Consider the following 26,689-nt stretch of genomic DNA (forward strand, 5'->3'; position numbering starts at 1 on the left):
AAAGGCCTTGTGGCATACACAGGGCCTGGTACATAGTAGGCCCCTACATGTGGGTGGATTCTGAGTCTCCAGGTTGGAGCAGAGACTGGAGCTAAGCCAAGCGGTTGCCTATGAATTCACCACACACACACACCAGCCCTCCTGCACACTCACCTCCTAACTTCTAGGCCCAGCTCTGCTCAGGTCGGAGCACAGAGACCAGAAGGGCTGCATGCACAACCCTTGTGGTCTTGCTGGACATACACCAAGGAGCCAGATAGCTTCCAGACTTTGAGTCCCTAGAGCTGGTGTGAGAAAAGCTCAGGGAAAAATCATCTGACCTGCATCCATCGTGAAGCTGTGTGTGGCCCTGGTAGAAAGGCAATAACTCACTCCCACTCCCGTGTATCAGTGAAAACCATTCTGCAAATAGAGAGACTCGGCCCAGGGGCCTGTTTCTGCTTGTGTGAAGCTGGCTGCCTGGCGTGCTTTCTGGGTGACTGGGGATGGTGGGTGATACGTGGAGTGACTCAGAATCCACATTCTCGGGTTCCAGTCTTGGATTAGGCACAGGTTGTAAGTGATAGGAATCCAGCAGGTCACTAAGTTAATCAAAAAGGGTAATTCATTAGAATAAATAAGTGAAATGATGAACAACGGTTACAGTTAGAGTTCTTTGTTTGCAAGCAACAGAAACTGACTTCCTTAAGAAAAAAAATTTATTGGAAGGTGTATCGTTTCCTGTGGCTGCTGTAACCAATTGCCACAAGCGATGAAACAAACTTGAAACAAGAGAAATTTATTTCTCTCACAGTTCTGGGGGCCAGATTCCAAAATCAAAGTGTGAGCAGGGCCACATTCCCTCCAGAAGCTCGAGTAGAGTCCTCTCCTTGCCTCTTCTAGCTTCTGTCAGCTGCTAGCATTTCCTGGCACGTGGCTTCCTCCCTCCAGTCTCTGCCTTTGTCGTCACGTTGCCTTCTCCTCTGTGTGTGTCACATCTCCCAGGGCCTCTTTCTTTCTTTTTTTTTTTTTTTTTGCGGTACGTGGGCCTCTCACTGTTGTGGCCTCTCCCGTTGCGGAGCACAGGCTCCAGACGCGCAGGCTCAGCGGCCATGGCTCACGGGACCAGCCGCTCCACGGCATGTGGATCTTCCCGGACCGGGGCACGAACCCGTGTCCCCTGCATCGGCAGGCGGACTCTCAACCACTGCGCCACCAGGGAAGCCCTGGAGTAAATTTTTAAGACTAAGAGAACCCAGGCTCAGGCTAGGGAATTGTTTCTGGATAAGGATGGGCAGGACCCAGCCGATCCCCTCTGAATGCTGGGCAGTGCATGGCCTGGGTTCATCAATGACAGACAGAGATGAAGGATGCCAAGGTGATCCTATGTCCAGACTCTCACACCAGACCCTTTGAATAGGCTGGTCCCTCTGCCCAGGATGCCTCATCTCCCTCACTTCTCACCCCTTCTCCACCTGGCTGTCTCTTCCTCATTTTAAGTTCAGGATGTATTACCTCCTCCAGAAAAGCTTCCTTGGACATCCTACCAGAACCGATTGTTGCTCCCTCCTGTGTCCACAGGTTGTGTACTTTCTTCTACCATAGTATTTCCAATGTTGAATGCTTGTGGGCTGAACCGACTCCCCAGGTGGCCTGCAAGAGCTGTGCCTAGTTCATCTTTAACTCCCTGACAATCAGCTCAGTGCCTGGCACACAGTAGGTGTCCAACAAAAGTTTACTTCCTACGCCACCTACCTCTTCCCTGGCTTTGGATTCCAGAATAAACACACCACAGAGTTGATGTCACAAAGTTTCACAATACCATCATCCAGGCTATAGATGGAGGCTCTCGTTTTTAAAAAGAGGATAGACTCTGGTCCAAATGACAGTTTATTTAAAACAAAGGTGACAAGGTGGAGGAAGGAGGAAAGAGGGAGAACAACAATTCTAACATAAAAGCACATAGGAAGCATCTCAATTTTTTTTAAAAAACGGCAGTGGAGGAAGCTATGTCTCATACATATACAAACTGCTGACCTCGATTGGTTATTTACATCCAAACTTTATAAAATAGCATTTCAAGTCGGCTCTTAAGCCAGTGTTATTAGTTTTTGTTACAAAAAGTTAAAGCTACAAACTTCACATTTTTAAGTTGTACGTCTGCAACAGCATTTAAGCTTTTTTTTTTTCCAAGTTGGTCTGAGTGCAAGCTGGTAGAAGAGATTTTCTTTTTCCAAACACAAAAAAGAACATGGATTCCAAATACAATGACTATAATCCTGGTGAAAATACAGACATAGTGCTTAAGAAAGGATGGGGTGAGAGGATGTGGACTGGGCAGGAACAATTTTCCGGTAAAAAAGGAGCTGCAATCTTTAGAGGCAACATGGTATGCTAGAAAGGGCACTGGAATGAGGATCAGAAGACCTGGATTTGAATTCTGGCTCTGCCATATTCTAGCTACCTGACCTTGAGCAACAGACTCTACCTCTCTTGAGCCTCGGTTTCCTTATCTGTCAAATGAGGACAGTAATACGTGTATCACCCAGAGCCATTAAGTTTTCATAGATAAAGGGTTATTCAGATTATCCACTTCTTCTTGAGTGGGGTATGGTACGTACTTTGTATCTTTCAAGGAATTTGTCCATCTTATTTATTAGCATAAAGTCATTCATAAAGTTGTCATTAGCCTTTTAATATCTGTAGGATCTGTAATGATGTCACCTCTCTCATTCCTGTTATTGGTAAGCACAACTGAATTTTAAATGGTATAAATAATACATCTCTGGCAGCAGGTGCTAAATAAATGTTTCCTGGATCAGAACCTACAGTCTGGAGGAGTCAAGGCTATAGTTCTTAAGTTGCTTTGGAGTATTGGGTCTGTCTGTGTGTCTGTCTGTCTATCTATTTAACCATGTATCCATCAAGCCAAACATTCATGCACCAATCCATCCGTCCATCCAATTGGTGGTTGGGAGAAGGGACAAGGGAAAAGAAAAATGGAAATTTGCTTCAAAATTACTGGTGAGGAAGCAATAAAGATATTCCTGGAGAATCTGAGATTTTTAAAAGACACAGTTAGGTCTGGGTCATTGTTTCCTAGGAGAGAACAAGTGAGAGGCCCCGAGTCCCCTGGAAGCTTGAGTCACAAATGCTCAAGCAATGACTGACACGCAGGGCTCAATGGAAGCCAGCTGACCTATCCTGAATTTAGTATTCAAGGAAAAAAATGACTAGGATTTGCTTCTCTGCCTTCCTGTCCCAAGAAAACAAACACACCTTGTCAGGAAATCCATCTCATCCAAAATAAACTGACTTTTGGCCAAAGGGCTCTGCCTAGCTAGACTGGAAAGCAATGTACTTTGCTGGACCAGCATGCTGGACGCACACATGCTTGAAACAAAATAAACCTCAGATAGAGATTCATCTCCCAAGAATATTTATGGGGGAAAACTGAACCTTCTTTTACTTGGCTCTAGCTTAGGAAGGGAGAATAATGGGCATTCCCCTCTTGTCTGGCCAAGTGCAAAATCCTTTAAAAAAAAGAGAGAGAAAGAGAGAGAAACTGAGGCAGGACTGTTAATTAGCACAGCAGATGGTGTAGGAAAATTCATGCTCCATACTTTGGGTTTTAGAACTCACTTGGCTGTCAGACTTGACTAATTCAGTGGTTTCCCAACCTGAGAATGCCAGCTAGAGTTTTTTAGTCTGTGCAAGAAGAGTGGTCATTTCATTTTTGCAAAGACTTGTTGGATAAACAGGGAACTATATTCAATATCCTGTGATAAACCATAATGGAAGAGAATGTGAAAAAAAATGTATATATATGTATAACTGAATCGCTTTGCTGTACAGCAGAAATTAACACATCGTAAATCAACTATACTTGAATAAAATTAAAAAAAAAAAAAAAAGACGACTTGTGACTTTCCTTTTCCCTGTAAATACTGGTCCCACATGGTGATGCTATGAATCCTGATTCTACCACTTACTACCTGTACCACTTTGGGAAAGAACTTTTTTCTCTCTGAACCTGTTTCTTCATCTATGAAATGGAGATAAAGCACTTAATTCACAGAGTTATTGGGAAGTTTGGAGCTGCCACAAAGAGCCTACCTACGTAGCGCAGTGCCTGGCGTATAATAAGTGGTCACGATCGCTAGCTGCCATTTATTATTGTAGCGGGATCCTCGAATTGTCCTCTGTTGTCTGTACCTGCCACAAGGCTGCTTAGCTGGCCAAGCCCTGCAGACCGACAACAGCCTCTTGCATTTTAAAAAACTTGCTGTAATTGTAAAGAACAGAATCCAGCCACAGAAGAGGAACATTCCCTGACTCTCCACTGATCCCCAGGTTTGGGTAGCAAAAGCAATAATGGAATCAAATTACAGTATCCTTAGGTGCAACCCAGTCATAGCTCCCCTATCTGAGGGGGAGAGGTACTATAAAACAAAAAGACAGCTGTCTTTCCCAACTGTCTGCTCTTGGCTGTGTGACTAAGTGACATGTGGCCTTGAACCAAGGCTCCAGAGGGATGGCTCAGTGCTGTCTGTTGCAAAGCCCTCTGATCTGCTTTAGGCCCTACATCTGCCCGTGTGATGCCTGTCTGCTGTCCGGCAGATGCTGTGGAGCTCATGGAATGGCTGAAACTGAACGATCTGGCTCCCCTTGGGAATCTCCTCACAGCTAGTCCCCTACTGAAGAGACAAAGCAAGAGCAAGTTTCCATTAGCAGGATTCCCTGAAACAACTTCACCAAAACGGACACAAGTGTCTTCCCTCCAAGAAGGGGCTGCTTGGTTCAGTGAAGCAGGAGTGAGGAGCCCCAAAGTCCAATTCCAGCTCTTACTTTAATTTGCTTTGTGATTTGGGCCATGTCACTTCTCCTAAGCCTCTGTTAGACCAGATGATGTCTATGGTCCCTTCCAGCTCTGGCATTTTACGGGTCTGGGTTGAGTCTCCTGGAGAACAAATCTTAGTCTGATATTCATTTACCCTTTCCAGACTCCGTAGCAGTAAAATGAAAAAGAAAACAGTCACATGCTTAAATGTGGGTCTCAAAAGCAATGCCCTCTACCCCTGTCTGTAAGGAATGTGGAGCAAAATGCCATGTGTGTAATCTTCACATGGATGATGAGAACTTCAAAAACCTTTTCCCTTTTTTTTTTTTTTTTTTTTAAACCTTTTCCCTTTTGCAGACTGAACACAGCTCCACTTTGCTAGGAGTTCCTGGCAGGCCTGTCCCCTTGTTGGATCACGTCTCCTCTTAAGGCACTGGGCAGTGTCTTTGCTGTGACTCTAGGCAGTTGGGAGAGTGGAGATGGATGAAAGGCATTGAAACTGCAAAGGCCAGTCTTGCAAGGAGCGTGCCAGGCTTCTCCTGGGACTCAGAAAGTAAACACCAGTGCTCAAGGCTTTCCCTTGGGCACCACTGATAGCTCCAGAAGCCAGGGATGGCCTGCACAAGGCTGAAAGCGTGGTAAAGGAACAGGCCCCAACCTAATCTGTCAGTGCAGCCCTGCAAAAGGGTGGGGTTGGCTCCAGGGGGTGGAGTGCCCCCAGCAGTCTCCTGGTGTTCTCTGCCCTCATGTCCCATAGTACCATAATCTTACAGAAAAGAGGCAACTGTTTAAAACTGTACCTATACAGAGATGCCACCACGCCATGTGGGGAATCTAGTTATAATTTATATATATATGCATATTTATATATATATTTTAAAGTCTTCCAGAAAGAACCACTGAAAGCTACTGGGAGAAGAAAAACAAAAGACAATGGGACACTTTCCCAGCTCTCACTCAACTAGGAGTCTCTGTTTCTGGGGTTGAAAACTCTGAGTTTCAAAGCACCCACATGAATCCTCTGAAATGATATAACTGCCCAGTTTAAATACACACATCAGGGCGGCGCGCTGACCGGCACGGCAGCCCTGGCCACTGGCGCGCGTTCCTGAGTTCACAGAGGGGCTGGAGAGATGACGGAGGCAGCTGGAGGGGCGAGCGAGCCGGAGTTCACCGTCGGCCTGGGGCCCTGCCGGCCTGGCCTCCCTCAGAAGTTTTGCTGCCGCCGCTTCTTGGCCTCAATGGCATCAAGGATGGGCTGCCGCTTCGACTGGTACTTCTGCCGGATCTCTTCAATCTCCTGCTCCATCATGGGGTCCAGGGCCAAGAGCCTCTTCTGAAGGTCCTCTACCGTCCAACTCTTCAGCTACAAGAGAGGTAGAAAGTATAGTCATGACAAGATCCAGGTCAGTGGCTTTTTGAGACAACTTATCCCAGGAAGAGTTCTTTTTTTTTTGGCCGTGCCATGCGGCTTGTGGGATCATACTTCCCTGATCAGGGATTGAACTCGCGCCCTCAGCGGTGAAAGTGCAGAGTCCTAACCATTAGACCGCCGAGGAATTCCCCTGGGAAGAGCTCTAAGTGTTAATCTCTTTGATTTACTGTTCCTTGACCAGGAACTTAATGAATGAGACTTCCATCTCCCCTCTCTTGTAAATTAATTACATTGGATTCATTGTTAGGGCACTAAAGTAAGAGTAACTTGGTATATGCAGCATAATGATTGCCTCCTGGCTCTCGTCCTACCCGTGACGTGGGCATCTGCACGGTGGCCATGTCTCCTTCGGGACCCTACACCAGGGAGGACAGATGCTCGCGGAGGATCAGATGCTCTCCCCCGGCCCCCGTCTCCCCACACCCCAGAGTCTCGGCACTGTCATCCTTGTCACCGCTAGCATTTACTGGAGGCACCACTCTAAGTGAGCACTTCATATGGATGATCTACCTAAGTGTCTTGGGAATACAGACACAAGCGCTTTGTGGGGGTAGTGGGACGGGGGGCTAGCTGGAGAAGCCCTGAAACTTCTGAGATGAAGTTTCCGTCCTGCAGAAAGGAAAAAGAGGACCTGATATGTAAGTTAATAATAAAGGCAAGCACCTACACAATGCTCTCCATGCGCCAGACACTAAGTGCTTGACATACATTATACGTCAATTAATTTAATCCTCATGACAATCCTGTGATTTCAGTATATTATTATCCCTATGTCACAGAAGAACAAGCCAAGGAAGAGGGTGGCTCAGTGATTTGCCCAGTGTCTCACGGCCGAGACGTGGCAGAGTCAAGATTCAAACCCAGAGGCCCTGCTCTTAACCAGCATTGGGGGCAGGCAGACTCACAAAAGCACGGGTTTGAGAACCAACTCAACCTGTGTTGGAAACGTGGCTCTGCCTCTGCAGATGCTGTGAGACTCACGCCACCAGGGACCGATTGTTCCAGGGCTTCCTCATCTAAAGAAGTAGGACCACAGGGCCTCATCGTGTTTATTGTAAGAATCAAATAAGACTGTGGCTGTCGGGTGGTCGGCACAGCGCCTGGTGCCCTGTGTGCTTAAAGATGGCAATGAGTGTGACAACACACAATCTCGGCTACAGCCCAGGGGGGCGCCATCTTCCACCTGTGTCTGCAGCTGTCGGGCAAGTGGCCTTGTGGCCATTGCCGTATGTGTGGAGTGTTCACTGCATCCGAGCGAGGCCAGGCCAGGCTGGCAGGGGTGGGAATGAATGCCGACATTCTCCATAGCAGGTGGTGAGAAATTCTGTGAGCTCACAGCCAGTGTAACAGGCACAGTGTTTCAGGAGCTCAAAAGGCTCACTCAAGTATCACAGGAGCTTTATAGAATCACTGGCTCCCTCAGCCCCTTCCTGAAGCCTCACGAGGGAAAGGGTATCGAAAGGTGGGTGAAGGAGCCTCTTTCTGTCCCCCTCTTCCCTTTAGAGGGAAGCACTGCAGTGGCCTCCCTAGAAATGGCTTAGTGACCTGTCACCACAGGAATGTCCCTTGGTCCGCTTCAGGGAGGTGGTCTCAGAAGTGAGAAAAGCCTCACAGTTCAAGACGGAAGGTTCTTTGTAATGTGAGAATGGAAAGACTTGAGAGGGTGTGGAAGTGCTGGAAAGTCAGGCTAAAAAAATGCATCTTGCCTTCCAGCCTGTGTGGTTTGACACCATCCTGGAGGCTGGTGTCCTTGGTGCAGGGACACCCTGGAGGGTGATGCCTGCCTCATCTTTAGCTTTTTCAATTCCTTCTCCAAAGAGAGGACACCCCAAACCTAATACTGAATGTAACTGGTGGTTAAGGACAGATCCTAACTGCACTGGCTGTGTAACCTTGGACAAATAACTTGCCCTCTTTGAGCCTCACTTTTCTCCTCAGTTCCTCCTCCCTTGGGGTGAAAAGAGAATTGGACGAGTTCATAATAGGTGTGGCGCTCTTAGTGTAGGACTTCATGTCGTATGTATTCGGTGGACAGTAAACATGCCATAAATGATAGCTATCCCTGTTGTTATTAATAACCGTTTTTGTAGGGTTTCCCTGGTGGCGCAGTGGTTGAGAGTCTGCCTGCCGATGCAGGGGACGCGGGTTCGTGTCCAGGTCCGGGAAGATCCCACATGCCGTGGAGCGGCTGGGCCCGTGAGCCATGGCCTCTGAGCCTGCGCGTCCGGAGCCTGTGCTCCGCAACGGGAGAGGCCCGCGTACCGCAAAAAAAAATAAAAATAACCGTTATTGTTGTTGCTGTTATATTATCGTTATTATTAATATTATTGGGAAGTCTCTAATTAATCTCTCATCAATAAGCTGTTCCTGTAACCTCGGATCCAAACCAGAGTCAAAGGAGTGAAAAAGAGGGCTTCCTTGGTGGCGCAGTGGTTGAGAGTCCGCCTGCTGATGCAGGGGACACGGGTTCGTGCCCTGGTCTGGGAAGACCCCACATGCCGTGGAGCGGCTGGGCCCATGAGCCATGGCCGCTGAGCCTGCGCGTCCGGAGCCTGTGCTCCGCAACGGGAGAGGCCACAACAGTGAGAGGCCCGCGTACCGCAAAAAAAAAAAAAAGGAGTGAAAAAGAGAATATTCTACTCTATTTTGGGTTAACAATGCCTAAGGGCTGGCACTTTCCCACAATGCCCGTTAACGTCTGTATAGTTTAACAAAATAGCTTTCATCCAACCATTCATCAAATATTCACTGAATACCTACTCTAGGCCAGGCACTGTGTACTGAAGGCACATAGGATCCTTCAGTGGGAAGAAAAACAAAAAGCTCCCCAAATCGTTGCCCTTACGAAGCTTACATCTTAGTGAGGTGAGACAGACATATGACAATTAACACAGTAAATTAGTAAATGACTCTTAGATTAGAAGGTGTTACAGAAAAGAAAAGAAAAAAAAATACAGTGAAGGAAGGCGAGTTGGGAATGGTGACGGGAGGCTTGCTTCTGATCCATCCATTTGGATAAAGACTTAACTGCAAGATGAAGAAGTGAAAGTCGGTGGAACTGCACTAGCTTGCCAACTTGTCCTGCCACTTCAGGCAAGCACCACCTCCTCCCTAGGCCTCAGTTTCCCCACTTGTAAGAGAGGGCTGCCTAGATGATCTCAAAGGTCTTTTGAAACTCAGTGGTTCTCAAAGCACGATCCATGGATCACCTGCATCAGAATCACTTGTTGAAAATACAGGCTCCTGAGCCCCCAGCCAGAGCTACTTGATCAGGCCCCCGGGGAGGGGAGGCGCAGGCCTTCAGGTGCTAAAGAAGCTGTTCAGGCATTTCTTATAAGCCCTCAATTTGATAAGCGTGATCCTACACCTTCCTTCTCCTTCTCCTGGCAGTGAAATTCTCACAGAGTAATCGCTGCTTGTCTCTGGTCAAGGCTTCTTCTAGGTTTCCAATTTCTATGCAGCTCTTTTGCCCTTGATTCTAATCTGGGGGCAACAACAAGCACCCTGGCTTTTACCTCAGCTACCTTCAGACTAATTTACTTGCCCTATGGCCCTTGGGGCTTAAGTTACAACTGACCTATTAGAACACAGCCAGCCGGTCACACCATCCAGATATGGATTTTTCTGAAAACAAGCTCAGAGAATGGTTTTCTGGTGCCAAGTGTAGCATTTCACCTTCCTGGTCCTTGGTGGCATAAATAAATTTCAAATGTATATCCTGCAGTAAAACAGCTGTGGTTCTACAGTTTGCTGCAGCCAGCATCCTGATGGAGTAAATGCTCATACCAGCCACATAGGTAGCTTGAGCGGTTTTCACTAGCTAAAGGGAGTATTACCATCTGGTGTCTCATCTAAACCCTAGGACTGAAACATCCTCTCTGCACTGTGATCCCCACAATTCCATCTCTAGACCAGAGTTCTCCTCTGAACTCCAGACTCACACACCCTGATCAGATCCTACTGGCTACCTCCGTCCCTTAACACATCCAAACTAAAACTCTTGAGTCCCATCCTCCCTCATCCCCAAACCTCGTCTCCTTACCCCCTGTCTTCCCCATCTCAGGAATGGTACCCCCATCCTCCCAGGTGCTCAAAATCATCCCCGATTTTCCCCTTTCTGTCACCACCCCCCTGCCCACATACAGTCCTTCGATCTAGTCTCTGAAATACTGGTATAACTCAAATCCAACCACTTTTCTCATCTCTGCCTCCAAGCCCTCAATTCAGGCCACCATCATCTCCCAGCAACAAACAATTAAAAATACAGAAATGAGCCGCTCGTATGTTGCCTACTGCATTTAGAATAAAATCCAACAACTCACCAGGGGCTACAATGGCCCTACGTCTCTGGCCTGTCATCCCCTCCAGCTTCATGACCGCTGTTGCTCAGGACCCTCTAGCTATGCTTTATTTCAGATCGTCAGACAGGCCACACTTTTCTGGCCTCAACAGCTATGCAGTTAATGATCCTCCTGCCTGGATGGCTTGTCGCCAGTTCCTCCTTATCCTTTTGGCCTTAGCTCAGACGTGAACTCCTCAGAGAACTCAAGCAAGCCCTCTCCTGCAAGCAAGCAAGCCCGTCTTATCTAGAAAGGCTGCTGGAGGAGCAGCTGGGTTTAGGGGGAGAGCAGTGGCTTTGAGTCAGATGGCCCTGGTTCCACAGGTGCCCTGCCTTTGGGAGCTGGATGTGCCGCACCTGCCTGCTTTTTCAATGGAGGACAAAAGTATTTCACCTACAAGGGAAGTTGTGAGGCTTAGAGGTGTTGGTAAAGTATAAAACAGAGCGCCTGGTGCGCAGAAAGAAAGTAGATAAATGGAAGCCGCCACCTTAAGTCCTTTCTTGGAAAATGGAGGAACTAGGTGAGTAATAGTAGCTGCTGCTGCTGTAAGAACTGAACTTGACGAGCTCACAGTGTGGTGCAGGACACACGCCCCACTCACGGAGGCGTCTCTAGTGAATGGTGTGTGAGAAACCCCGAATCAGATGGACCTGGCTTGTTTCTTCTGGGCCAGACGACAGCAAGGTCCTCAGATTGCCGGCATTAGGACGGAGCCAGAAGGCTGATGGGAAGTGATTTCTTCTCAAATGGCCTTAGCAACCCTGAGATTCTGAATGATGGCGTGTCCATGTCAGTTGCACAAGTGGCCTAGAGAACAACTGAGAAGCTCTGGCTGGTGTTTCATCACAAGCAACAAGTCACAGGAATTACACTGACAGTGAGCCCATCTTGAATCAGCAGGGTCAAGCTAAACTGAACACATCAGAACATACAGGAGAGTTTCATCCTGCCTTGGCAACGAGGCCCATGGTGAACAAGCAATCCAAGGTATAGGATTTAGACCTACTTCAAAGTCCTGCTCCGCTGCTGCCAGAAACTCTTACCTCAGAAGTCTGTCATGAGAATGGTGTCATGATACGTCCCTAAAAAATAATTCAGGGCTTCCCTGGTGGCGCAGTGGTTGAGAGTCCGCCTGCCGGTGCAGGGGACGCGGGTTCGTGCCCCGGTCCGGGAAGATCCCACATGCCGCGGAGCGGCTGGGCCCGTGAACCATGGCCACTGAGCCTGCGCGTCCGGAGCCCGTGCTCCGCAACGGGAGAGGCCACAACAGTGAGAGGCCCACGTACCACAAAAAAAAAAAAAAAAAAAGATATGTTCCCTTTCTTGATGTGACCTTATCTTTATCTAGGGGTGGATTCAAGACTGGGGAGAGGTGACTCCAGTAAGATAAGACTCTCCAGTGATGCAGTCACCTCTCAGCAGATGAGTGAGAAGATAGCCAAGCAGAAAAGCAAGGACGCTGACACCCAAATCACAGCTGGTGTGGATTAAGTAAGCACTAGATTACTCGATTTCAAAAGATCTTGCTCCTTAAATAAGCCTTGTGAGAATTTTAATGAGAGATTTCCTCTGATTCAAATTGTGGTCATGCCAAATCATGTTTCCATCAGTCCCTTATAAACTCTTCCTCATGCTTCTCCAATAAGGAAGAAAAGTGGCAAAACTGTTATCAGTGAATTATGACTTCAATGCCATTCTGAGCTTATGATAACTTCAAATCAACACATGGAACGGTTACCAGAATTCCAATCAAAGCAACATGACTGCACGTGTATAAAATAGTTATCAAGATGACTGGAATGAAATGTAGACTTTAAGCACAGGTAAAACAAAGACACCTGGCTTCAAGCAGGCACAGTGATATAATGACAAGAGCTCCAACAGGGGTCAGAAGATTGGCCTCAGACAGCCTGAAGACTGCATCCAGAGAGCCCCCTACCCAGAGAGGGTTCAGTATGAATCGTGTGTGTATGTGTGTGTGTCTGTGTGCGTACGAAGGATGTAATTTGATAAATGGTATAAGCAAAAAGACAAAAAGCAAAAGGGTTTTTTTCTTTAAATAATGGGGTTTTACTATAATATGAAGAATAGGGAATTCCTTGGCGGTCCAATGGTTAGGACTCTGAGCTTTCACTACAGAGGGTGTGGATTCAGTCCCTGGTCGGGGAGCTAAGATCCCACAAGTGGTACAGCAAAAGAGAGCGAGAGGGAAAGAGAGAGAGGAGAGAGATAGAGAAAGAGAGAGAGAGAAAGAGAGGAGGGAAGGAGAGGAAAGAAAGAAAAAGAAAGGAAGGAAGGGAGGGAGGGAGGGAGAAAGGAAGGAAGGAAGGGAGGGAGGGAGGGAGGGAACATGTACTACAGTTGAGAGAAGGAAGTATCTCTGTGATCAGAGTCTCTGAGAGAAAGAGCTTGCCTTTTTATATATTTATAGTGCAAAGAAGGGGTACTCACTCTAATTCAGGGAACGTCTGAACTGTAGAATTTTCAAAAATGAAATGCAAATCTTGTTATTTCAAGCAACTATCACATATGAGGTACAGGGAGCTAATAAAATTAGGTTAAGTAAATGAAAGGATTTACGAGTTCACTTATCAATATTACTAATAGCTACTCAAAATTCCTTTGGGTGCCATGGTTTTTCATGCCTCCATGCTTCTGCAGAACAGAATCCTCCCTGTCTTCGGATTAGGAGATGCCCATTCGACCCTGCAGCCCCGCTCAAGCTCCCACTCCTCTCTCTCCCCAACTCCCTTTTCCTTTTACTAAAGTGGGAGCTATTTAAGAGTAGGAACTACCTCTAATATATTTTCAGAGAGTCAGGACAGCAGAAAACAGTTCTCAATGAATATTTAATAAAGAAATAGATCCTTCAATCTTGAAGCCTTTGCTTGAAAATGATACTGACTTTTTATTGGCTTCCCTCAATGACTAGTAAGACACCGGGCTTTTCGGAAGCTTTGAAAATATGTAATCAATAAATAAGCCTAAGAGCATAATATAACTGTGTTAAATAAGGTTACGTCAGTTATTCCAAACTGACTCATGCGTGCCAAAGCCAAAATGAACAGCTCGACCAGTGTAATGATTGCAGTAAAGTCGCGAGGGAAAATGGACAGGAAAATCCACGCTGGTCTTGACTGCTGACGATTGCTCTTTAAGAAAAATTCTATTTTACGAGTAGCTCTAAATTGGTTTATACATTTCACACTTAAGGAAGCCAAACTATGAGAGGAAAATTTTCAGGAAGTTAGCAAACACATAGCCTCCTAGAATAATGAAACGTCCTAAAATAACTGTCAATGTCTAAAGGAGGCAAAGTAGAGGAATAGAGCTGAATACGATGCTCCCGATATGTGAAAGCACTGAAGGGAGACATCGACAGTATCATCGTTCTTGCGGGATATGAATCTTTCAGAGGATACGAAAACCTAAAACACCAACTGCACCAAGCTGCTGTTTTAATGTAGCTGAATAATTCGGGAAAAGGGCGAGCTAATCACACAAGAATCCCTAGAAGCTGTGCCTTTGCACACTTTCTTGGGCTGGAAATTTCCAAGGTAACAAAAAGTCCAGGCTATTTTCTCTCTTATCTTACCAAATAAGAAGAAGCCCAAAGAATCCCAAGCAAAATCGGAAGGCTGAAATACAAATTAATCTCACTTTATTTAATAAAGGTTGTATTAAAAGGTATCTTCAAACATAAATAGGATCCAGTCTAAGAACAAAATGTTTACAGAAAACTAGTCAAGAAGGAAAGTACAAAGTCTCTGAGTAATGAACAGCACTCGATTTCTGGAAAGCATATAAAACCTCTATAAGCCTTACTGCTGGGCACTCCCATGTAATGAAGGGTCAGAGATTTACAACCTAAGTACCCCAAGAGAAGTATTCTCACAATATCCTTTGAGAAAAAAAAAAAATCTGCAGCAAAAGCAGGTAAGTTCTATCTGCAAGGCATGTCAGCATCTGTCTGCAATGGCCATCAAGTTTTGGGACCTAAATTCCTTGCAGTGTCAAAAAGAAAAAATTAGGTCTAGATAGAGGGGTGTGTCAGACTTACTCTGCCCAAACCACAAAACTGTTCAATATGGATTTTTACCATTTTCCTTTTCTTTTTCTGATTTCAGACTTCTGTATAAAGTCATCTTTTTTTAAGAAACTTAGAAAAATAAGAGCATTAATATGTATGTGTCCTAGATACTTTGAGATAGTTCTTTATTCTTTTCAACCAATGTTTAATCAGTATGGATAATCAAATGTGATTTGATTTATGCCATGGTAATACTTTTCAAATGTGTATCAAATCACAAACCAGAAAACATTCTTTGTAAAGACCACGTATCCTAGTTTTTTGGCTCAGAAACAATGATCACCACATTCCTAGCAGTAGTAAGCTCATCCAAGCTCAGAGTTAAAAACACTTAGTTTCTCTGGTACGAAACTGTTCTTTAAAATTTGTATCCTAAATGTTTTCTATAGTGAGCAAGCATCATGAAGAAAGAAACTGTCTTCGACCTGGGGTCTGGCATAAAATTTGGAAACTATAATGACAGGGAGAGGGGAGAATGGTGATAATAAGACGATGTATACGGTAATATACCATGGGAAGGTATATTTCATGATTAAGATGATGTTTATATCTGTCTATAAACATAGTCTTTGTAAGTTCTAATTTGCTTAAAACCTTTCCCCTTGTGAAATGTCTGACTGTTCATAGCACAAGTATATCTGACTGTTAATAGCACAAGTATATAGTTAGTACTGCTTTTGACTTGATAGTATTTCTTTTAAAAAGAACAGGGAGAGTGTATCAGTTACCAATTTATTACCTCTCAGCTCTGAGTGCACCCTTCTCTGTGTAATGCTCTGTGATAAACATGCATGTTGAGCGCTTCTCCTTTGAAGTGTACATGATGTTTTTCTCAGGACAGGCTGGGGGGACAGTGCAGGGAGGAGACAGCTCCCCTGAGCGTCCAGCACTGGGGCCAGCAGTGTGGATGTGAGGACAGTTGGTGGCGTGTGGCCCAGCCACGGCCCAGAACCTGGTTCCTGTGTGACCGTGCAGCCTCAGCCTGGTAATAATGTCTCAGCAGTCCTGTCGACGTGGACACCAGAGCTCCCATGAGGTTTGCAGGCTCCGAAGGTCTCCTGGCCCCACCGGTACCCAGACCCTCCATGCACGTCCATGGCACTGGCTGCTCCTTGCCTGCACTCCAGAGGGCCAGGGATGGTCTGCCCAGAGCCTTTGGGCCAGCTCAGGTCTGGCCAAACCGGCAAACTCCTCTGCTAGGCCACGGGCTGAACCCCACCTCCTCTATTGAAATGTGAACCCCTGGTAGTTTGTCCTTCCTTGGGGATACTCCGTCAGCCCTAGGGAACCATAGAGAGTTTCCCTATACCTTACAGCTCCTCTTGTATCATAGGTAATAACTCCTTGTATTTTTTTTTTAATTTTTATTGGAGGATAGTTGACTTACAATGTTGTGTTAGTTTCAGGTGTACAGCCAAGTGACTCAGTTATGTGTATACATATATCCACTCTTTTTTAGGCCATTATAGAGTATTGAGTAGAGTTCCCTGTGCTATACAGTAGGTCCTTATTAGTTATCTATTTTACATATAGTAGTGTGTATGTGTCAATCCCAATCTCCCAGTTTATCCCTCCCCCCCTTTCCCCCGGTAACCATGTGTGTTTTCTGTATCTGTGACTCTGTTCTATTTCTGTCTTTTTTTTAGATTAATAACTCCTTGTAGTAAACCTCCCCCGTTTAACCTACAATGTGGTTTGTATCTCCTGACTGGACCCAGACTGCTACAGGGAGACAGGGTGCCGGTGAGGACACACACGAGCACGTGCTTTCTCACTAATGGAAAAACGTCCAAAATGCCAAACCCCGAAGAAAAGTTTCAATTTGAAAAATGCCCAGGCAATTTCAAATGCAGAAGAGTCGAGAATGTTTATTTACAGCCCAAGTGTAGGATTAAAATACTCTTACTTCCTCCCACTGAAACCTGTACTAATGGTGACTAGATAAACAAATTGTGGTTTAGCCAAACAATCGAAACCACTCAGCAGTCAAAGGAACAACTCCAGGTATGTGCGACAACAACGATGAACTGCAAAACAGCTCACTAAAGGAAAGAACCCTCCACAGAAGATTATGCCCTGAACGACTGACTCCATGCACAAACACCGTAGAAAAGACAAAACTAGCAGAACAAAAAACAGCATGAGGGAACTCTTGGGGGTGATGGAAATGTTCTATATCCTCATTATGGTTGTGTTTACACAACTGTACACATCCGTCACAACCGTCACAACTCAGCAAACTGTACACTAATTTAATAAGCCAATTTTATGGTATATAAATTTAACCTCAATAAACTTGACTTTATAAAGCAAAAACTACATATAAAAAATTGTGGAAGGTAGTTCAAGTGATACTTAAGGGGAATTTTAGAGCCTTACACGCATAGATTAGAAAAGAGAGATGATTTAAAATTACTAAGCTTAATTATCCAATTAGAGAAGGAAAAAACCCAGAATAAACCCAAAGAAAGTAGAAAAAGGTAATATACATTTATGAATTCAAAAGCTAATGCTCAATGGCAAGGATCAATAAGACCAAAAGCTGAATCTTTCAAATGACTAAAAAAAAACAAAACAAAAAAACCCAGAAAACTTCTGATAAATTTGATAAAGAAAAAAAAAAGAAGAAACAAACACTGGGAATGAAACTAAGCTGGAACTACATATTCTACCAATTTTGAAATCCAAAACTTGATGCCAAAAAATTTAAAAACTTATATGCAATCAAGATTTCTAGGGGGGGAAAAACCTTAGATTTACGTGGAATAAAACCAAAAAGACGATGGACTAAGAAATCTGGACCACAAGGATAAAGGAAAAAATGTGTACTTAACTAATAGAGACACAGAGGATGAAGCAATCTTTGAACACAGAGATAACCATGATATTCCTGAGCAAAGCTGCTTCCCCTATAAGCAGGAAAAAAAAAAAGTTAACTCAATTTCCAGTTCTCCCAACAAGGCAGACTACTGATACAACTCCTGAAGCTTCCTCCTGTGGAAGAAGGGAAATCTCCAGGGGCCAGAACCATTGTTATAATACTAATCCCACCTTCTTATAATACTAACAATGCTATTCCTGGTAAATCAAGAAAGCATACAGAAAGGTAGGACAGAAGGATAAGCAGAAGCCCCCCCTGGGGTTGCCTTGGTGACAGGGTAGGATTTAAGGAACTTGTTGTATAATGATTATAGTAATAATTACTATAATATAAGTCAGCATTTTAAAAACATTTATTGGGCTTCCTTGGTGGCGCAGTGGTTGAGAGTCCGCCTGCTGATGCAGGGGACACGGGTTCGTGCCCCAGTCCAGGAAGATCTCACATGCCGTGGAGCAGCTGGGCTCGTGAGCCATGGCCGCGGAGCCTGCGCGTCTGGAGCCTGTGCTCCGCAACGGGAGAGGCCACAGCAGTGAGAGGCCCGCGTACCGCAAACAAAAACCCCAACATTTATTAACCACTATCAGCAGGTCACTACATCGAGTACTTTTTGTGTATTATCTCATTTGATCTTCATTAACTCTTACAGCTCTAATTGTTAACCTGATTCTTTAGGTGGAGAATTTCAGGTCTGCAGGATAACGTACTCTGTCTCCATCTGTAAAACGGAAAAGCCAGATAATCCCAACTAACCTTCTGGAAAGTTTCTGTGAGGAATAATCAAAATAAACATGAGGGTAGAAGATCCCTAAGGACAAATTTTGGCTGAAATCAAAACACAAGGTATCTTCAGGCAGACCTTTGAAAGCAGCGGTATGTACTATTTCCCAACCGTGGAATCCCCCCTTCTCAGAGATGACCAGAAGTGGTCAAGAAAACGCTGGACGATGTCTCTTGTTGGAGACGTACCCAGACTAGAACACATGCCCTCTAAGGCCCCTGTCCATTCTGAAAGCCCAGCACTCTCTGACTGACACAATGCCACAAGAGCTTATTGAGAGAGGCGATGGCTTCTAGGAATTCAAGACATAGGCCATTTGTTACCTGTGCTTTCAGTGAAGCCAGGTGGAAGTGACCTTGGGACAGCCCTTCCTAGGACCTGAGGTGTCAAGATATTGCTTGCAGGTCTCAGGACCCGTTTCTGCTCGTCTGTTCTTTTTTTTTTTTAATGTTTACTTATTTATTTGGCTGCGCCGGGTCTTAGTTGTGGCACACGGGATCTCTCGTTGCGGCATGTGGGAATCTAGTTCCCTGACCAGGGATCAAACCCAGGCCCCCTGCATTGGGAGTGTGGAGTCTTAACCACTGGACCACCAGGGAAGTCCCTCTGCTCTTCTGTTCTAATCCATCTAGATCTAAATTATTTCTTACTCCTATTCACACTGCTGCCACCCAAATTCACGAAACCCATGGTACGGACTCTGTTCTTTGGCTCACCATGTGGTTGAGCTAAAAACCATCCTACACTGTAAAAACAGAGAGTAACCGGCCACGAAGAATGAACTTGAAAGAAGGAGGCTGCCAAGCAGCCACGGATCAGGTTGCCTCAGAACCAAACAAAGGCAATGAAAACCAGTGTCAAGCTCACACAGGCCGATATCGTTCTAAACAACCCTCTGGGGTCACGAGCTGCGGCACTAAAGCCTTGTTCTTGGTGTCATTTCGATAACTGAGTTAAAATCCAAGCCTCCCTTGGCTGCTCAATTCCCCAGCAGAACAAGGCTGCTGTGGCTCGGGACAAAGACGACATTCATCTGCCATGTGGTTTCTCAGAAAGCATATCTAAACAGCAGGTTGCCCGGGCAATTCTGGATACATATTTCTTTTTCTGACTGATATTCTTGGCCGGTTTTCTGACAGTAAAAGTACAAGATCTCATTATATTCCCAAGTACAAATTAATTCAGCCTCAAAGCCCGGCTTTACAGGAAAAATAAGAAATCTGAAACAAAAACAGTATACCTTGTCAGGAACAATTTAGGACAGTCTTCTCACCAGGAACCACTCGGCGTGGTTACCCTAGTAAAGACCATTAATGTGCAACTGGTGTTTATCCTGGCTGGCTCCTGGGTACTCACAAGGCACTGCAGCATCGAAGACCAGAGGACTAATCATGGTCTCCATTCACCTTTCTTCCAGCACAGGATTATGAAAAGAAACCCAGCGAAGAAAGGTTAACAAGTAAACAAGCATGGAGTTAGTCCAGAATGGAAAGATGGTGGCCAGAGACAGAGAGAGTAGCATCTGAGGTTTAAAATCCTGGCTTCATTCATACACTCCACAGACAAAATACCACCAACAAAGCAAACACATTTGGTACTGTATATGTGTCCCAGCTAGCCAGTGGGAAGCAGCCACATAGCACACAGGAGATCAGCTCGGTGCTTTGAGACCACCTAGAGGGGTGGGATAGGGAGTGTGGGAGGGAGACGCAAGAGGGAGGGGATATGGGGATGTATGTATATGTAGAGCTGATTCACTTTGTGATACAGCAGAAACTAACACACCATTGTAAAGCAGTTACACTCCAAGAAGGATGTTAAAAAATGTAAAAATTAAATAAAATTATACATAAAAAGAGTAAAAAAATATAAAGTTAATGAAAAAACAAAACAAAACAAAAAAAGCAAACACAAAGCCTCAACTCCTAAACCTCTCACTGACAAGAAGAGAAAGCCTGGCTTAGTAACTGTGAATGATCTCAGAGCAAGCTCGCTCCAACCAAACAAGCTCCCAACACTAAACGCCAAATAAAAAGAGGATGAGGTGGGCTTCCCTGGTGGCGCAGCGGTTGAGAGTCCGCCTGCCGATGCAGGGGACACGGGTTCGTGCCCCGGTCTGGGAGGATCCCACGTGCCGCGGAGCGGCTGGGCCCGTGAGCCATGGCCGCTGAGCCTGCGCTCCGCAACGGGAGAGGCCGCGGCAGTGAGAGGCCCGCGTAACGCATAAAAAAAAAAAAAAAAAAAAAGAGAATGAGGTGGGCTTCCCTGGTGGCGCAGTGGTTGAGAGCCCGCCTGCCGATGCAGGGGACACGGGTTCGTGCCCCGGTCCGGGAGGATCCCACATGCCGCGGAGCGGCTGGGCCCGTGAGCCATGGCCGCTGAGCCTGCGCGTCCGGAGCCTGTCCTCCGCGACGGGAGAGGCCGCGGCAGTGAGAGGCCCGCGTAACGCATAAAAAAAAAAAAAAAAAAAAAAAAAAAAAGAGAATGAGGTGGGCTTCCCTGGTGGCGCAGCGGTTGAGAGTCCGCCTGCCGATGCAGGGGACACGGGTTCGTGCCCCGGTCCGGGAAGATCCCACATGCCGCGGAGCAACTAAGCCCATGCGCCACAACTACTGAGCCTGTGCTCTAGAGCCTGTGAGCCACAACTACTGAGCCCACATGCCACAACTACTGAAGCCCATGCGCCTAGAGCCTTTGCTCCGCAACAAGAGAAGCCACAGCAGTGAGAAACCCGCGCACCGCAACGAAGAGTAGCCCCTGCTCACCACAACTAGAGAAAGCCCGCACGCAGCGACAAAGACCCAATGCAGCAAAATAATAATAATAATAATAATAACGTGATGTGATGGACTATTACATAACCATCAGAATGATAATTTCATAGGTGTTTCTAATGATGTGAGAAAATGTCTCATATGTTAAGTGAAAAAAAAATCAAGATGCCATATTATATATACAGAATGATCTCAGCTGTGTACAACAATTTAAGTATAAGAAATATGGAAACAAATACTTTAAAACGTGAACTGTGATTATTGCTGGGGGTGGAGGAACAGTAGAAGAAATTTTCTTCTCTAAGACTGGTGGTTTTAACCCAGACCTACACTGTCTTTCGACCACAGCAGCAGAATCTGCCTTTTTGCCTGCAAGGTGAACCTAAAAGCAAGCATCGATGATAAAATCTTTAAAAGACACTATCATAGCTTAGGAGACTATGACTACAAAGGAGGAACCTGCCAAGACACTAAGATACTCAAGTAAGTTTCAAACTAGAAGAACCAAAGGCATTTCTAATTAAAGCTATAAAGAGAACCGATGTGAAAGAGTGAATCACCATTGCAGGTGAAAATATACCATTACAACAAATTCAACCCACAGCTAAATTCTACAATACAAGAGAAAGCTGGGAATCACTGTCAAAGAAAGACCTCAGATACCTATTCATCAAACTTCCAAGACAAAAATAAAAGCATTTTAAAGTTATAATTACTAGGACTTAGAGAGGGTCTGAATTTGCCCCCCAAATATAAAGTCCCCGGCAACAAGGATCACTGACCATTGGAGGCTAGAGAATAGAAAGAAACTTAGGAGAAAAAGAAAAAAGCACTGTATTTGATGCCAAATTATATAACCTGCAACCAGCCTAAGAGCTCCCCCTGACTCCTTTTTCAGTCCAGCACTGAAGGCCTTTTGGTCAGAAATAATCAATTTTGCTTGGCAAAAAAAGCATCAAGACAGAGAAATGCTTTGGATCAAATTCTGTAGAATCAGCCTATTTGAGATGCTTTAAAGTTAACGCCAAAACCAGTCTGGTGTTCTGTTCACAGCTCCTTTCCAGAGGTTGTAAAAGCAGAAAAATATTTAAACTCAAAGTTTGAAGTGGAAACTTGCTACCTGTAAAAACAAGCCACTTTTAAATATTAGAAGCCTTCAAGATTTGGTGATTCCAAATTCACCAGGTATATTAAAAATCATTGGTTGGAGGTAAAATTGGCTAACTGTTTAGAAAAAGGTGAAGCTGGATTGCGACCTTACTCTTTACACCAAGACACATTCCAGAGAGGGTAAATAATGAAAATGAAAAAAAAGAAACATTCTAAAAGAAAGTAAGGGTTAATATTTTTATAATGTTGGGATCTGAAAAACTTCTAAACATGGCATTAAATTCCAGAAACCATAGAGGAAAAGCTGCTAAATCAAAACACATAAAACTAAAACTACCTGGACAGTTAGACACGTTATATAAAGTTTTTAAAAACTGGGAAAATATCTTTAAAGGTTCATAATCTCACTTGATATATGAAGAACTCTTTGAAATCAATAGGAAAATAAGAATTCCAAGGATAATTAGATAAATAACACAAACTGACAATTCAGACACCAAAACGACTGGGGGATTTGACCATAGGTATCACAATCTTAAATGTATAGTTTGACCCAAGTGTTCTACTTGCAGGGATTAACCCTAAGGACATATGTATTGTGCAAAGGTGGTTCATTAAAACAATGTTTAATATTAAAAAGCCGGAAGCCACCTAAAGGTCCACGATTTGGGGACTGCTTAAATCAGAGGTCATAAACGCAGCCGTTCTTAGGGGCCGGCACAGGCAAGGAAAATGAGCTCAATGGGCCAGTTTTGATACAGGGAAACAGGAAGTGGTGCAATCAGTGGTGAACTGAAGAGCTCAGACCCTTTTCAGTAATTCAAATTGTAAAAATTATGTGTGCCACAGCCAAACTGGCTCTCCTTTCCCCAGTCCCCATGGCCCCTCAGGGTTAGATGTGTAATCCACAGCCACGGGGTACATACTACAGCCTGGTCTCTCCCCTCACTGTGAATGCGGGATGCTCACCTACCCGTCACACTGGAGGAGCTACAAAAGAGTTCATTGATGCAGCATCACTGGCTCCCAGGATAAGACAAAACCTTAAAGGTCATCTCATCTACACGTTTCCTTGAGGCTACGGTCATTCTGCCTCGTTGAACAGGCCCAGGAACAGAAGGTAGCCAGGAGGAGGGGAAGGCACGGATGGGTGGAAGGCCAGTAGTCAGGGAATAAGGCTTATCCTGTGGGATTTTCATTTTCCACAAGAAGAAAACTGAGATGGGAGGAGAGGTCGTGCGAATGAAAGAAGGCGAAATCCTCCAAATCACATACCTTCTATATAACTGTACGTAAAACTGATCAAATTCCGGGAACTCAAGCGCGATTTCTGAAACTTCTTGCGTAAAGTGCTGAGTTCACAGTACCACTGTTAAGCATTCCTTCAGCAATAAACTTCTGGGCAGCTGTTGCCCTCATTAACCACAGAGAAGGGTTGCCACAGATAATGTGACAGGTGATATATGGTATTTTATCACAAGATCTTAATTCATCCCAGGAACTGGCTTAAATCCATCCTAGAATGGTTGTAGTTTATAATCACAGTCTCAGCAGCGTGTCAAAAGTAGAAAATGTCCATCTGAATCTGGAATGGAACATTTCTTCCCAGTGAAAACAACTTTATGCTTGGTCCTGCCGTATCTGGGAATAATAACACTTGGGAGAAGACAACCGATTCCTCGATTTACTTCATTTTAAACACTGCTCCCCCAAGATTTTTTAAACTCTCAGATACACCAAATGGAGAACAGATTTGTCGTTGCCACGTGTTAGGAAATGGGGTGGGAGGGTGTACCTATAAAAGCCAACAGGAGGAATCCTTGTGGTGATGGAACTGTTCTTTCACTCTTGACGGATGAATGTCAATATCCTGGTTGTGAAACTATGCTATGATTTTGCAAGATGTTACCAATGGGGCAACTGGGTATAGAGTACACAGGATCTCTCTGTATTATTTCTTACAACTACATGTGAATCTACAGTTACCTCAAAATAAAAAGTCTAGTTTTAAAAAAAGGAATATAGATAAGATTTTCTAAAGGGATACATCCATATTTGAAGGCTACAAAATCCTAGAATAGTCTTTACTATGACTGTGTTAAGTAAAGAGCAAATGGAAGTGATTGGTGAGTCTATAAAGTAGATACAATGGGCCTCCCTGGTGGCGCAGTGGTTGAGAGTCCGCCTGCTGATGCAGGGGACATGGGTTCGTGCCCCGGTTCGGGAGGATCCCACATGCCGCGGAGCGGCTGGGCCCGTGAGCCATGGCCACTGAGCCTGCGCGTCCGGAGCCTGTGCTCCGCAACGGGAGGGGCCACACAGTGAGAGGCCCACGTACCGCAAAAAAAAAAAAAGTAGATACGAGTTTGCTCTTCTTCCAGCAGCTGGCCACCCTCTAATCTGATGTGTGCAATGCAAATCCAGCTATACAGGCAGGAGCACTCGACAGGTGATGGCTCCCAGATACGGCTCTCTATTGGTCTGTCTTGCGTCTTTCTCATCTCATTTTCTCTTTCTCTCTCTCTCTTTCACACACACACACACACACACACACACACACACACACGAGCTATTTTATACCAACAAGCACACCCATCCGGATCAAAACTGTTTTGAAAAAGAACACCAATGTGAGGACTTTCCAGGTCCTACAGCTCCCAGGTAGGCACAGAAGGGGAGAAATCTCATCAGAGAAAACACACAACGTCTGTAGGAATCAGTAAGTTTGATATTCAAACCCCATGAACAAGAAAGCCTCAACAGAATTAAGCTCATTTCAGGTGTTAAATAAATACTTTGAAGCAAACACCACTTAACTGGGAGCGGGGAGCCACAGCAGCAGGGCCCTCGACAGAGCTGTGAAATGAGCTTTGGGCTTGCCTCCTGCCTCTCTTGTCTGGGGCGACCTACCTCGTCATTTTTAACTCTTTTGCCCTGGTAGTTCATCTCTCCCACCTAAGTCTTACACACGAATACAAAATTTACCAAATGCCTACTATGGGTCAGGCACTCTGTTAAACTCTTTAAAAGCCTTTTCTAATTTAATCTTCTCAATAAGCCTGAGGTAAGTATGATTAGTATCTTCATTCTAGGTTAAGGGACTGGCCTAGAGTTAAAGATCCCCTCAACAGTGCAGCCAGGACTGAATCCAGGTGTGTCTGGCTCTCGGTCAGCATGTTATCCTGCCTCCTGTGCTCATTTTGGTCTCCAGGGTGTCCAGAGCACCTCCCCGCATTGTAAAAGGACAGGGGAAAAAAAAAATTCCATATACTGAGCATCTTTTATGTGCTTTACACAGGCTATCTCTTTCCAGCTCAAATAAACCCTCTGACAGGTATGCATTGTCTCCATTTTAAAGATTAGTGAACAAAGGCTGAGAGCACTTGAGGGCTCTTGAAGACTTTTTCATCTCACTTTTACTTAGTAGATGAAAAAACGAGAGCACCAGAAAGATTAGGTGGCTTGCGTAAGGACACAAAGCTAGTTACTAACAGAGCCGAGATCTGATTACCAGCCCACTGCTCTCTTTAATGATATCTAAGCTCTCGCTCTGAAAGGAACCAACGTATTAATTATAGAGCAGGAATGCCAGGCACTTTGCTAGATGCTTTGCATTCTTCATCCAACTCGGATCTAGGGGATTCCCCACACTGCTGTTCCAATCAATGTTTTCTACTAACACGTACTACAGAAGGGGAACAAAACTTAAATTTCACATCTAACAATTTTACAAGGTGATTAACATGCTCCTATACACACGGATGAATGGATGTCACAGGAAGAAAATATGAAGAGATTTGGAAAGGTTGTCAGAGAAGGCACAATGGGTTCGAACAACGTAATCAGATGACACATTCTGAGTGCCTGTGTACCATGGCGATTTGCCAAGTGCTGGGCCCCTCAGAGAAAGACAATTCAGCCCCTGAATCAGATGATCACCCACCATCAGCACGTGTGTGACACTTCTCACCACAGAAGCGTGTTACTCTGAGAAAAACTATGGTCTTGACCATTAGAAAACTTAAATCGAAAGCCTAACTTCGTCACCCATGAATCACGTGCCGTGGGGGGATGGGTGGGCGGGTACCCATAAGTCAGAGTCTCTGAGCCTCTCTGTCAACGAGTGGGAGCTTCTGCACCAGGATGCTGTGAGAGGCAAATGGGACAAGACTTCTGCAGGAACCCAACACACGATTAGCACCCAGTAACTGCTATTTTCATCAGTTCTTCTCAAATTCTACAACTTGAAAAGAGCAAGTGTCCCTGCCAGTAAAATTTAAAATAAGACAAATGGTGAAATGGGGAGGTATTAGTCAGAGGGTACCAAGTTCAGGTATACAAGATGAATAAGTCTTAGAGATCTCCCATGCTGCATGGTGCCTACAGCAAACACTCCTGTATTGTATATACTTAAAAATTTGCCAGTAGGGTAGCTCTTATGTTAATAAAGAGTTCTTATCAC

At 45.0% G+C, this 26,689-nt stretch overlaps 1 protein-coding gene across 4 annotated transcripts in view; it reads right to left on the bottom strand.

Annotated features, from left to right (window-relative positions):
* Positions 1-1,851: 1,851 nt before the first annotated feature.
* STK4 (serine/threonine kinase 4) overlaps positions 1,852-26,689 on the bottom strand; it is an 89,661-nt gene continuing 64,823 nt past the window's right edge. For 2 of the 4 annotated variants that reach the window (XR_004345923.1, XR_004345922.1), the window contains 2 exons: positions 5,161-6,185; positions 1,852-5,128 (listed from right to left, as the gene is read on the bottom strand). Coding sequence is in view for 2 of the 4 variants with exons in the window: in XM_032606474.1 (XP_032462365.1) it covers positions 6,027-6,185 (159 nt within the window). In the remaining 2 variants the exon portion in view is untranslated. Of the gene's footprint in view, positions 6,186-19,257; positions 19,476-26,689 lie in introns of those variants that run through there. The other 2 variants (XM_032606474.1, XM_032606475.1) reach the window with 2 other exon arrangements.

Source organism: Phocoena sinus, chromosome 15 (genome assembly GCF_008692025.1).
Source record: "Phocoena sinus isolate mPhoSin1 chromosome 15, mPhoSin1.pri, whole genome shotgun sequence".
NCBI classification, from domain to species: domain Eukaryota; kingdom Metazoa; phylum Chordata; class Mammalia; order Artiodactyla; family Phocoenidae; genus Phocoena; species Phocoena sinus.